This window comes from Saccopteryx leptura, chromosome 1 (assembly GCF_036850995.1).
Source record: "Saccopteryx leptura isolate mSacLep1 chromosome 1, mSacLep1_pri_phased_curated, whole genome shotgun sequence".
NCBI classification, from domain to species: Eukaryota; Metazoa; Chordata; class Mammalia; order Chiroptera; family Emballonuridae; genus Saccopteryx; species Saccopteryx leptura.
In genome coordinates this window covers 62,499,382-62,513,635 of record NC_089503.1, presented here as the reverse complement: position 1 = coordinate 62,513,635, position 14,254 = coordinate 62,499,382, and the positions used below count along the sequence as shown (strand labels likewise).

The following is a 14,254-nucleotide window of genomic DNA, read 5'->3' as shown; positions in this document are numbered from 1 at the left end:
TAGACCTCTGAGTTAGCCACTATTATTTTTCCCATAAGGAAACTGAAGGTTGAAGATATTAAGATTCTTGCACATAGTTGCATGATGCAAGATTCAGAGTGAGGTTTGAGTGTAGCATTTGTTATTGCAGCCTTGTACTGCTTCCTAGAGGCATGGCAGCAGTGACAGTGGCATGGGGTGTGGGCAGAAAAACAAATATACTTGACTCCAAAATGAAAACTGTGTGTCCTAAACAAAATGTTTTGAAGAAGAGAGCCAGTATCCAGTCATCTAGCTTGATGGTCTGAGCCATCTTGGCTAGGCTGTATCATCTAGGATGGCCTTATCGTAGTTTAGAGTCTTACCTGGGATGACTGGGGTCTCTCTTCATATGGTTAGTCATCCGTACAGAGGTCAGCTTAAGCATGTTCACCTGGTGGCAGTTGGTTCCCCAAGCAAGAGAGGTCAGGCCCCAATGCACAAGTACTTTTCAAGGTTTTTCTCCTGGTGTGTTTTTGCTAATGTTCCAATGACCAAAGAGAATCACATGTTCAAGTCCAGGTTCAAGGTAAGGCAGGGGAGAAACACACTTCACTTCTTGATGGGGATGAACAGCAAAGTCTCATTGTACATAGGTTTGCATTTTGGAGGAATATTGTGGTTATTTTATAATCTATCACACACATACCTTACACATTTTATTTTATTTTTTATATTTTTGTGTGTAACAGAGTCAGAGAGAGAGACAGATAGGGACAGACAGACAGGAAGGAAGAGAGATGAGAGGCATCAGTTCTTTGTTGCAGCACCTTAGTTGTTCATTGATTACTTTCTCCTATGTGCCTTGACTGGGAGGCTATAGCTGAGCCAGTGACCCCTTGCTCAGGCCAGTGACCTTGGGCTTCAAGCCAGCGACCTTTCGACGTAAGCCAGTGACCATGGAGTCATGTCTATGATCCCACACTCAAGCTGGCAACCCTGTGCTCAAGCCAATGAGCCCGCGCTCATGCCGGCAACCTCAGGGTTTCAAACCTGGGTCTTCTGCATTCCAGTCAGATGCTTTATCCACTCTGCTACCACCTAGTCAGGCCTAATTTACAATATCCATTCACCTTTTGACATAGAGTCAAATTCTTTGAGGTCAATTTAGCTGATTGAATTCTGTATTCTCTTGCTTATTTAAACATCCAGATGAACCAGCTCTGATTTCTAAGATTATATTTCATTAAAGCAGAACAAGAATTTAGTAATGGGAAGGAGCAATCTGAATGATGATTGCACCCAGATTTTCATAATCATACTGCTCCAATCTCTTATATGATAGCATTTTACTCATACCTAATTCAAATCCAGTTTATTTTTTAATGACCTACTCAGTCTTCATTGGGTTTTTCAAATCATTGGCTTTGTTTTCTTGAAAATGACATACTTTGTTTCGCTCAGATTTAAGTAATGGTTAATTACATTGCACAGTTATAACAAAAATACAACTGTTCTAAGCCATTTGGGGAGCAAGAACAACTTATTCTTGGTGTTGCTTGGGGGATGCTCACCTGGTGTACATCCTGGAGCCTGCTGGGCATCAGTCAGTATGCTCCCAGAGGGGGTTAGGAGCCTCAGTTTAGTGGAAGTTGGTTAAGAGGTTCTACTATACCTGCCTAGTAGGGTTGTTGTGAGGATTAGATGTGATAAAGCACTTAGAACACTTTCTTAGCTCCTATAAATGCTCATTAATTGTTAGTTGTTATATTATGATCATGGTCATTAGTGTCAATTATTGTTATTATTACTCAGTCCAAGGAAAAACCTTAAGATAGGGTGGAGAATGGACTAAGAAAGAATGAAAAGTGCAGCCCCAGTAACATCAAGTAAATTGGAGGGGGACAGTGGAGGAGGAGGGTCAAACCAGGGACTTAGAAAACTCACACAAGAGGCCCCAGGAGATGGAGCTCAGGGATGTGGGTGATTCAGGCAAAGAGTATGGAAGGGAGAATTATAATTTCAACCTACTTACATGAAGCATCGTGATATAGAACAAGGATTTCTAAATGCTGGCTCACGGCTGGTTGCTTTAGTATCGCCTGGGGAGCTTGTTGAAAATGCAGGAATTCTAAGGCCTGAGGTCTGTAGAGAGACCCAGGAGCCTGCAATACTAAAGCTGCCCGGGCAGACTTGGAAGCACAGGCAGGTTTGGGAAGCCATGACAGCTGACGGCACAGAGCAGTGGAACTCAGGGAACTTGGGCTACAGTCCTGGGTGCAGAGCAGACTTGCTATGTGACTTCTCTGGGACTCCCTCAGGCCTCTGTGTCGAGGGTCAAGGGAGATGAAGGGCGTGAACTTTTATCCCTTGTACAGCCCCCACACATGGAAGGGGTGATTGTTAGGACAGCAGCTGGTATTGTGTGTGAGACCACCACCTCAAACGAGCTTCCTCCATCTGGTCTGCTGCCCCTCCAAACCAACCTTGCAGCGAGCAAGGGATGCAGCCGTATGATCTGAAATCCCTTCCAACTATAAAGTTCTTTGACTGTGATTTGTTTTGTATTTTGTAGACACCCAGTTATTATATATTCATATGGTTTATCATGGATATTATTTCTGGAATGTTCATTTTTGCCATATGTTATTTTCATTGGTAAGTATAGATTTGTAATTTATTAAAACTTATTTTTTAAATTAAATATAGTTGGTATATAATCTTGTATTTATTATATTAGTTTCAGGTGTACAATATAGTGATTCAACATTTTTATACTTTACAACATGGTCACCCTACTAATTCTAGTAATCATCTGCAACTGTGTAAACTTACCACAATATGAACTATATTCTTCTTCCTGTTTTCACTCATCCTCCCATCTCTCCCTTCTGGTAATAACCATTCCTTTGGTCTCTGTTTCTGTGAGCCTGTTTTTGTTTTGTTTTGTTTATTTTTAGAATCCACATATAAGTGAAACTGTATGGTATTTGTCTTTCTCTCCTTTACATCTCACTTAGCAAAATACCCTTTAGGTCCATCTACCTGGGTTGCTTCCATATCTTTGCTATCATAAATAAAGCTACAAAGAAAATAGGAGTGCATGTATCTTTTCAAATTAGTGTTTTCATTTTCTTTGTTTAAATACACAAGAATGTAATTTCTGCATTGTATGGTATACCTATTTTGAGGAATGTCCATACTGTTTTATTTTTATAATTAATTTTTTTTCTTCAAAATAAAAGTAAAGTGCTTCTTATGTTGAGTAAAAACAGTAGCACACTCTTCCTTGTGATCTCTTATGGCAAGTTCTCAGGAAGGCAGGGTTTATCATCTGAACCCTTCGTTACTCCTCATGCTGCCTGCAGCTTCTCACACCCTCCCACCTCCTTAACACAGGTACTCTGAGGATAAGGACTGTCACTGAAGCTCAGTTAAAGCCTGTTAGCACAGACTCAGTTGCGAAGGGACAGAGGTTGACGGTTGTCCAGAACAAGTGCCGCCATCTTCCCACTGTCCACAGAACTGTACAGGGCAGGGTGCTGTGTAAACAGCAAGCTCACCAACCTGGAAGCCTGGGTTTTAGCCCTGACTTTGCCCCTTAGTTGTTGGGTGATCCTCGGAAAATCATTGCCCCTTTTCAAGCAATAGTCATTATCAGTGGTGGGATTCAAATAATTTAACAACTGGTTCTCTGCCCTAATGACTATTTTAAGTATAAAAAATATATATACCAAAAGGTAGTTTATTATTTCATGCATTTAATACTTAAATAAAAAACAATAAAAAAGGTACACAAAACTAGATTATGTTACAGGGGTTCTTTGGGTTACAACAGCCTTGACATATGACATTTCAAGTTTATGACGCTTACTCCCAAAAATACTTTAAAAAATTGAGGTGTGAGTGTCTCAGCTGTTATGGATGCCTGGCAATGCTATAGGCAGATTTTGGAAGAGAAGAAGTCATTAACTTTCTAGACTAACCTGGAACAATTCATTAAGAGGTAGAGAGGCCGGCAATAGATCCTGTACCCTTTACATCAGCTGCTTTTGGAGATGACACACCTATGGTACAGCTAGAATCATCTCCAGTGTCTCCTGCATGTTCCTTGGCAATCCTGATTCACCTGATCCATATCTCCAGCATCTTCTGCAGGTTCTCCTGCCTCTCCAGCTTCCTCCTCCCAATAGGTTACTATCTCTCACCTTGCAGTGCCCCTTCCACTGTGCAAGCCAACCACAGGAATAAAGGTAAGGAATTTTTTTACACTCATTTTTTCTGTTACTACGGTACAGTGTATTTAGTACAGTGTATTTATGTCCTTTTCCTTTTTTTTGTGACTTAGTTGTTTGTTTTTTTGTTTTTGTTTTGTTTTTGGGTTTTGTTTTTTTACAGAGAAAGAGAGTGAGTCAGAGAGAGGGATAGACAGGGACAGACAGACAGGAACAGAGAGAGATGAGAAGCATCAATCATCAGTTTTTCGTTGCGACACCTTAGTTGTTCATTGATTGCTTTCTCATATGTGCCTTGACTGTGGGGCTACAGCAGACCGAGTGACTCCTTGCTCAAGCCAGTGACCTTGGGTCCAAGCCGGTGAGCTTTTTGCTCAAACCAGATGAGCCCACACTCAAGCTGGCAACCTCGGGATATCGACCTGGGTCCTCCGCATCCTAGTCCAATGCTCTATCCACTGCGCCACCACCTGGTCAGGCTTAGTTGTGTTTTTATGTTCTAGATTATGATTTTACAACTGTGTTAGGATAGAGAAATGACTTAGGCTATGGTGTGTTTCAATTTACACCAAAATTTGGGTTACATCACTGTCGTGGGAACAGAACTCTGCCATAACCCGAGGACCCCTGGTATAAGAATGAGTTTTTAAATACTAATGAAAAAATATTAAATAATACCAGATAAAAACAATAAAACTGTGTATTTAAGATATTTCATATTGCTTCTTGATTGGCATCCTCACTTGCAATTTTTTCTACCTATGGATAGAATTAACATTACTGTGGGCACTTAGAATACACTGTTGTGCAGATGAACGTTAAAAAAGAGTAAAGAATGTAAATTTGTGATCTCCACATTGGTTAGCTGCCCAGGCACCCACCTTAGAGAGAACCCTGATATAATTGCCATTTTAACAACTGGTTCACCAAACTCAACAAAAAATTAGGTATTGGTTCTGCCAAACCAGTGCGAACCAGCTGAATCCCACCACTGGTCTTTATCTGTTCAAGCAAATGACATTTGAGAATCCTTGCGGGGCAAATCCTACAGGATTGCAAGGTTCAAGGTGGGAGAGGAGACATCCTGGTAGAATAAGCTAGAGGAGACCATGGCTGTGTAGACCTCATCATGCCATCCTTTCTTCATTTGTGAGTTATCCTCTAAAGGGAGAAAGAACAAGCCCTCTCTGCTTATGTGAGAATTTTATTGGATAATGTTCCTTTTCTGGCTATAGCTTTGTATTATTATTTTTTTAATTTAGAAATTAAATTTAATGGGGTGAACTTGATCCCCAGGATCACACAGGTATCCAGTGTACATCTCCAGAGCATGTGATCTCTACCTTGAGTACATGCCCATCACTCAGGGGATTATTGTTATTTAGAAAAGGTCTGTAAACTCATGGATATTCTGTTTCCTTCCAGGTGCAGAGAGAATAAAAAAATAGCAGTCACAGAAAGCACCAGCAGTTCCACAGGTATAGTCGGAGGCCTACCCCACTTTTACCCATTGCCTGCAGATTACAGGGGCTCCTTTTCATGTCTCTGACAAGAACTGAGGGAGTCTGGGAAATTGGGAAGCTGGGACCAGGGAAAAATTGAGAAGTGTAGGGTGGGCACAGTTTCTGGAGGTCCCTTGACATCAGGTTTCATTTTGGACTTCATTCTCTAAGCAATGAGACCCTTAGGAAGATTTTGAACATGTGTTTATTTGTTAATTTATTCATGTATTCTTCCATCAAACTTGTACCAGGCACTGTGAAGAAGGGCTGACAACTAAAAATTGTCTATAGAGGAAGGCCCAAGAGAGCGGAGGGTTGGTCCACACAGAACAGTGAGGAAGCCGACAAAAGGATAGCAATTGACACCATTGGGTTGGGCACCTTGGCCCTGGACAGATGGCTGAGTGTGCTTATGGCAGTGGTCCCCAACCCCCAGGCTGCGGACCAGTACCGGTCTGTGGCCCACTTGGTACCGGTCCGCAGAGAAAGAATAAAGAACTTACATTATTTTCGTTTTATTTATATTTAAGTCTGAACGATGTTTTATTTTTTAAAAATGACCAGATTCCCTCTGTTACATCCATCTAAGACTCACTCTTGAAGCTTGTCTCGGTCACGTGATACATTTATTCGTCCCACCCTAAAGGCCAGTTCGTGAAAATATTTTCTGACATTAAACCGGTCCGTAGCCCAAAAAACGTTGGGGACTCACTGCTTTATGGGGCTTCAGTTGTGGGTGCTGTGTGTTGGAGGGTGGGGGAGAACACTGCAGAGATCCTGAAATGCTGGACGAGAGCCTGGGCTCTGCATATAAACAATCAGGAGATGGCAAATGGATTTCAAACAAGGGAGCAGTATGCTTAGATTTCTGTGAAAAAGGATGGACTGACAGAATAACATTATTTAGAAGAATTCAGGGTGGGGTGGATAAAGGAAGCTAGATTTAATTTTTTTTTTTTTTTTTACTTTTTTTGGGTAAGGTTTATTGAGATCCAATTCCATAAACTCTACTCAGTCAAAGTGTATAATTTTAATATATACAAAGAATTATGTATCCATCACCACTATCAATTTTTAGAACATTTTTGGTTTTTTTTTAAGAACATTTTCATCATCCCCCCAAAAAACCTTCGCCCTTTTACAGTCATACTCCCAGTTTTCCCTAAACCTCTCATCCCTAACTAACTACTAATCTACTTTCTGTCTCTAAAGAGTTGTCTATTGTGGACATTTGATATAAATGGAATCATATAACATGTAAGCTTTTGTGACTGGCTTCTTTTCCTTAGCATGATGTTTTCAAGGTTCATCCATGTTGTAGCCTATGCCAGTATTTTCTTCTTATTACTGAATAATATTCCATTCAATGGATAGATCACATTTTCTTTTTTTAAATTGATTTTAATTTATTGTGTTTACTTAGATTCAAGTGTCCCACCGAATATATCTCCCCACCGCCATGTTCCCCTCGACATCCTCCTTGCCACCTCCCCTGTCGCCCTTACCCCCTTCTGTCCAGGATTTGCTGTCCTGTTCTCTAACACTGTGTTATGTATATATATAATTTCACTGATCTCTTTCCCTTCTCCAATCCCATCCTTTCATCCCCTTTCCTTCTGATCGCTTTCCCTCTGGTCTCTTTGATCCTGCCTCTGCCTCTATTCCATTCCTCACTTCACATTGTTCATTGGATTCCTCAAATGAATGATGTCATATGATTATTTTTCCTTCTCTGCCTGGCTTATTTCACTTAGCATAATAGTCTCCAGGTCCATACATATTGTTGCAAAAGGTAAGATTTCCGTCTGCTTCACGGCCGCGTAGTATTCCATTGTGTATATGTACCACAGCGTTTTTATCCACTCGTCCACTGACGTATACTTGGGCTGTTTCCAGATCTTGGCTATTGTAAACAATGCTGTCATAAACATGGGGATACATTTCTTCTTTTGAATCAGTGATTTGGTGTTTTTGGGATATATTCCTAAGAGTGGGATGGCTGGTCAAAAGGCAGTTTGATTTTTAATTTTTTGAGGAATCTTCATACCGTTTTCCACAGTGGCTGCACCAGTCTGCATTCCCACCAGCAGTGCAGGAGGGTTCCCATTTCTCCACAGCCTCACCAGCACTTATTCTGTGTTGTTTTGTTGATGAGCGCCATTCTGACTGATGTGAGGTGATATCTCATTGTGGTTTTAATTTGCATTTCTCTAATGATTAGTGATGTTGAACATTTTTTCATCTGCATATTGGCCATCTGTATGTACTCTTTGGAGAAATGTCAATTCATTTCTTTTGCCCATCTTTTATTGGATTGTTCACCTTCCTGGTGTTGAGTTTTACAAGTTCTTTATAAATTTTGGTTATTAACCCCTTATCAGATGTATTGTCAAATATGTTCTCCCATTGTGTGGTTTGTCTTTTTATTTTGTTCATATTGTCTTTAGCTGTGCAGAAGCTTTTTAGCTTGATATAGTCCCATTTGTTCATCCTGTTCTTTATTTCACTTGCCTGTGGAGATAAGTCAGTAAATATATTGCTGTGAGAGATGTCGGAGAGCTTACTGCCTATGTTTTCTTCCAGAATGATTATGGTTTCATGACTTACATTTAAGACTTTTATCCATTTTGAGTTTATTTTTGTGAATAGTGTAAGTTGTTGATCCAGTTTTATTTTTTTGCAAGTACCTGTCCAATTTTCCCAACACCAGTTGTTAAAGAAACTGTCATTACTCCATTGTATGCTCTTACCTCCTTTGTCAAATATCAATTGTCCATAAAGCTGTGGGTTTATTTCTGTGTTCTCTGTTCTCTTCCATTAATCTATATGCCTGTTCTTATGCCAGTACCAAGCTATTTTTAGTACAATGGCTTTGTAGTAAAACTTGATATCAGGAAGTGTGATATCACCCACTTTATTCTTCTTTTTCAACATTGCTGAGGCTATTCATATTCTTTTTGGGTTCCATATAAATTTTTGGTATATTTGTTCTATATCTTTGAAGTATGCAATTGGTTTTTAATAGGAATTGCATTAAATGTATAAATTGCTATGGGTAATATAGACATTTTAATGATGTTTATATTTCCTATTCATGAACACAGTATATGCTTCTACTTGTTTGTATCTTCCTTGATTTTTTTTATCAATATTTTCTAATTTTCCGAGTATAAATCTTTAAACTCTTTGGTTAAAATTACTCCTAGGTACTTTATTTTTTTGTTGTTGCAATAGTGAAGGACATTGTTTTCTTAGTTTCTCTTTCAGACAGTTCATTGTTGGTATATAAAAATGTCTCTGACTTCTGAATATTCATTTTATATCCTGCCACCTTGCTGAATTCAATAATCAGGTTCAGTACTTTTTTGACTGAGACTTTAGGGTTTTCTATGTACAGTATCTTATCATCAGCAAATAATGATAGTTTTACTTCTTCTTTTCCAATTTGGATGCCTTTTATTTCTTCTTCTTGTCTGATTGCTGTGGCTAGGACTTCCAGAACTATGAAGAATAAGAGTGGTAAAAGAGGGCACCCCTGCCTTGTTCCTGATCTTAAGGGTATTGCTTTTAATTTTTGCCCATTGAGTATGATGTTAGCTGTGGGTTTGTCATAGATGGCCTTTATCATATTGAGGTATGTTCCCTGTATTCCCACTTTGCTGAGAGTTTTTATCATAAATGGCTGCTGGATTTTATCAAATGCTTTTTCTGCATCTATTGAAATTATCATGTGATTTTTCTCCTTCCTTTTGTTTATGTGATGAATTATACTTATTGATTTGCAAATATTGTATCAGCCTTGCCTCCCCAGAATAAACCCCACTTGATCATGATGTATTATTTTTTTCATGTATTGCTGGATCCAGTTTGCTAATATTTTGATTATTGAAAATTTTAGCATCTAAATTTATCAGGGATGTTGGTCTATAGTTTTCTTTCTTTGTAGTGTCTTTGCCTGGTTTTGGAATGCAGATTATGCTCGCCTCATAAAAGGAGCTTGGAAATCTTCTCTCCTCTTGAATTTTTTGAAATAGCTTGAGGATAGGAATTAGTTCTTCTTTGAATATTTGGTAGAATTCACCTGTGAAGCTATCAGGCCCATGGCTTTTGTTTGTTGGTAGTTTTTTTGATATCTGTTTTAATCTTGTTTGTTGTAATCGGTCTGTTTAGGTTTTCTGATTTTCCAGATTGATTTTTGAATGATTATATGTTTCAAGGAATTTGTCTATTTTAACTAGGTTGTCTAATTTTTTGGCATACAGTTTTTCATAGTATTTTCTTACAATCCTTTGTATTTCTGCTGTCAGTTGTTACTTCTCCACTATCATTTCTAATTTTATTTATTTGAGTCCTCTCATTTTTTTTCTTGGTGTGTCTGGTTAAAGATTCATCAATCATGTTTACATTTTCAAAGAACCAGCTCTTGGTTTCATAGATCTTCTGTATTGTTTTTTTAGCCTCTATGTCATTTATTTCTGCTCTGATCTTTATTATTTTCTTCCTTCTACTTCTTCTGGGCTTTACTTGCTATTCTTTTTCTAGTTCTTTTAGGTGCAGAATTAAGTTGTTTATTTGAGCTTTTTCTTGCTTCTTTATGTATGCCTGTAATGCTATGAACTTCCCTCTCAGTTCTGCTTTTGCTGTGTCCCATAAATTTTGAGTTGTTGTATGTTCATTTTCATTTGTTTCAAGGAAACTTTTGATTTCTTCCTTGATCTCATTGTTAACGCATTCATTATTTAATAACATGGTATTTAGTTTCCAAGTGTTTGGATGTTTTTCAGTGTTTCTATTGTAGTTGATTTCTAGTTTTATGACATTATGATCTGAGAAGACACTTGATATGATTTCAATCTTCTTAAATTTATTAAAACTCATTTTGTGTCCTTACATGTGGTCTATCCTAGAGAATGCACCATGAGCATTTGAAAACAATGTATATTCTGTGACTTTAGGGTGAAAGGTTCTGAAAATATCTATTAAGTCCAGTTGCTCTAGTGTGTCCTTTAAATCTGCTGTTTCTTTGCTAATTTTTTTTAAGATCTTTCCAGTGCTGTTAGTGGGGTATTGGAATCTCCTACAATTATAGTATTGCTGTTAATCTCTCCCTTTATGTCTGTCATAATCTGCTGTATATATTTAGGTGCTCCTATATTAGATGCATAGGTATTTATAATGGTTATATCTTCCTGTTGGATTGCTCCCTTTATCATTATGTAGTGACCTTCTTTATCCCTTACTATAGCCTTTGTTTTAAGGTCTATTTTGTCAGATATAAGTATTGCTACCTCAGCTTTTTTTAATTTCCATTTGCATGAAATATTGTTTCCCATCCCTTCACTTTCAGTCTATGTGTCTCTTTTGTTTTGAGGTGAGTTCTTGTAGACTGCATATGTATTGGTTCTGTTTTCTTATCCACACAGCTACCCTGTCTTTTTGACTGGAGCATTTAATCCATTTATGTTTCAGATTATTATAGATATATAGTTGTTTATTGCCATTTTGTTCTTTAAATCTACATTCCTCTTTTACTAGATTTCCCCCCCTATGTTCTGTTTACAACAGGCCCCTTAACATTTCTTGCAACATTGGTTTGGTTGTAATGAATTCCTTGAGGTGTTTGTGTTTTTTTGTTTTGTTTTGTTTTTTTTTTTTTGTCTGGGAAGCTTTTTATTTCTCCTTCAATTTTAAATGATAGCCTTGCTGGATAAAGTTGTCTTGGTTGTAGGCTCTTGTTCTGCATTACTTTGAATATTTCTTGCCATTCCCTTCTGGCCTCTAGTGTTTCTGTTGAGAAGTCGGATGTCATCCTTATGGGGGCTCCTTTGTAGGTGATAGCCTTTTGTTCTGTAGCAGCTTTTAATATTTTCTCTTTATTACTTAGCTTTGGTATTTTAATTATGATGTGTCTTGGTGTAGATTTCTTTGGGTTTTTCTTTAATGGAGTTTTCTGTGCTTCTTGAACTTGTGAGACTTTTTCTGCATTAATTTAAGGAAGTTTTCAGCTATAATATGATTGAACAAAGTCTCTATCCCTTGTTCTTTCTCTTCTTCTTCAGGAACCCCTATGATGTGGATGTTATTTCTTTTCATGTTGTCACAGAGATCTCTTTTAGTTTCCTCAGACTTTTGAGTCTCTTTTCTTTTTTCTGCTCTGCTTCTGTGCCTTTATTTATCTTGTCCTCTAACTCACTGATTTGATCCTCAGCTTCATCTATCCTGCTTTTAATTCCTTCCATTGTGGTCTTCATTTCTGATATTGTATTTGTCATTTCTGACTGATTCTTTTTTATTATTTCAATGTCCTTTTTTATATTTGCTATCTCTTTATTTAGGTGTTCATAATGACCATCTATTGTTGTTCTGAGATCTTTGAGCATTTTAAAAATTGTTATTTTAAACTCTGCATCCGGCAATTTGGTTATATCTGACTCATTCTGGTCCTTTTTTGGAGATTTCTCTTGATTCATTTGGGTTGCATTTCTCTGCCTTCCCATTTTGTCTATGTATAAGAAGGTTTTGGCCACTGGAGTCCACTGGGTGTGGCCTCTGTGTTGCCTAGGTGTGATCTGTCTGCAGGCCCGCCATCCTCTCTGCTGCTGCTGCCTAGGGCATTCGGGTATCTCCTCAGACTTTTTTATCTTTTTTTTCTTTTTTCTTTTCTGTTTCTATGTTTTTTTCATCTTGTCCTCTAAATCGCTGATTTGATCCTCTGCTTCATCCAGCCTGCTTTTAATTCCTTCAAGTGTAATCTTCATTTCTGATATTGTGTTTGTCATTTCTGTCTGATTCCTTTTTTATGATTTCAATGTCTTTTTTGATGCTTGCTATCTTTTTATTAGGTATTAATTATGTCTGTCCATTGTTGCTCTAAGATCCTTGAGTATCCGAACAATCATTATTTTAAACCAGGGGTCCCCAAACTTTTTTCACAGGGGGCCAGTTCACTGTGCCTCAGACCGTTGGAGGGCCGGACTATAAAAAAAACTATGAACAAATCCCTATGCACACTGCACATATCTTATTTTAAAGTAAAAACACAAAACTGAAATAAATACAATATTTAAAATAAAGAACAAGTAAATTTAAATCAACAAACTGACCAGTATTTCAATGGGAAGTATGCTCCTCTCACTGACCACCAATGAAAGAGGTGCCCCTTCCAGAAGTGTGGCGGGGGCCGGATAAATGGCCTCAGGGGGCCGCATGCGGCCTGCGGGCCATAGTTTGGGGACCCCTGTTTTAAACTCTGCATCAAGTATCTTGGGAATTTCCATCTCATTCAGTTCCTTTTCTGGGGATTTCTTTTGTTGATTCATTTGGATTCCATTTCTCTGTTTTCACATTTTGTCTGTTTATAGACTGCTCCTCATGGTGTGTTGTTTGTGTAACTAGCTGAGTATAGGATTGGTGTTTTCTGCCTCCAGCTTCCAGTTGTGTTGTTTCTAGATCTTCTTGGGTTGGCCTCAGCTATTGTTTGTAATCCACTGTAGGCTACTTGTCTGCTGCTACTGCTCTTTTTGTTATTTGTGTCTGTGTTTTCTATGCCTTAGCTGGGTCATGTGTGAGGGGTGCTATTTTAAGATACCACTCTAACTAGGGTTGTTAGGTCCTGAGCTGATGCTCTCCATATCTGGCCGCTGGATGTGCCAGCCCTGGACTTCCCTGGCTGGAACCTGGTGCAGACCAGTGGGTGTCACTGCTTATGACTGGCCCTTAGCAACCTGCTTGGAGGTACAGGCAATCCAGAATTTGTGGTTACCTCTGCTGGACCAAGATGTCATTGTAAATATCAGCTGCACTCCAAGCCTGACTTTTATCTACTTTTGGCCAGTGTGTGTGGCCTCTCTATTCCTGAGGTGTGTTCCGTTCACTGGCCTGCTGCTGCAGCCTCCTTGGGCACTCACAAACAGGCAGCACCAGGTACACAGGCTCATGGGCCGCAGCTCGGGCCGCCCCATTCGGCACTGCCCCCAACGGGCACACCGGCTGCCCCACTTGGGTGCACTGGCTGCCCTGCCTGGTTTCACCTCCGCCACCACATGGACCGCCTCACTGGGCTCTGCCCCATCTGTGAGTGCAGAGACTGCTGCCACCACTGTAGCCAGGCCTTTCCGCCCTTCAGAGGGCACTCAGCAGCATGGGTGTGTGGTGTAGCCCAGACCTCAGCTCTCAAAACCTGTGTTCCTGATGTGCCCCCTGCTTCTAAGTGACTCTTTGCTCTGACTGGAGCAGGAGAGCCTCTGGTAGGTGGGGTAATTGCTTCCCTTTGCTGGATTTCCTTCTCCCAGGAAAAATGGCCACTTTAGATTTGGGGAGTAACCCAGTACAAAGGTCAGGGTGGCTGTCCCCCACAGTCTCTCCCTGTGCCTCTGAGTCCACTCTTTTCTCACAATTACAGACCTCTTGGTGCTCCCCGCTCCCAGAGCACCTGGTAAGTGGCTGTGAATGAAGTTTTCTGTGCAGTTTCTTTGTGATTGAGCCTGGGTCTGAGAGTTCTGTCTCCCTCTCACAATCAGGAACCCAGCTCTTCTTTCAGCATAATGCTGTCCGTAAGCA

The 14,254-nt window shown here is 39.5% G+C and overlaps 1 protein-coding gene across 1 annotated transcript in view; it reads left to right on the top strand.

The window, feature by feature from the left end:
* LOC136389687 (glycerophosphodiester phosphodiesterase domain-containing protein 4-like) overlaps window positions 1–13,852 on the top strand; it is a 146,364-nt gene extending 132,512 nt beyond the window's left edge. Inside the window, exons 15-17 of the mRNA XM_066361496.1 lie at window positions 2,534–2,616; window positions 5,619–5,671; window positions 13,416–13,852. Of these exons, the coding sequence (XP_066217593.1) occupies window positions 2,534–2,616; window positions 5,619–5,671; window positions 13,416–13,852 (573 nt within the window). The remainder of the gene's footprint in view (window positions 1–2,533; window positions 2,617–5,618; window positions 5,672–13,415) is intronic.
* The last annotated feature ends 402 nt before the right edge of the window (window positions 13,853–14,254 follow it).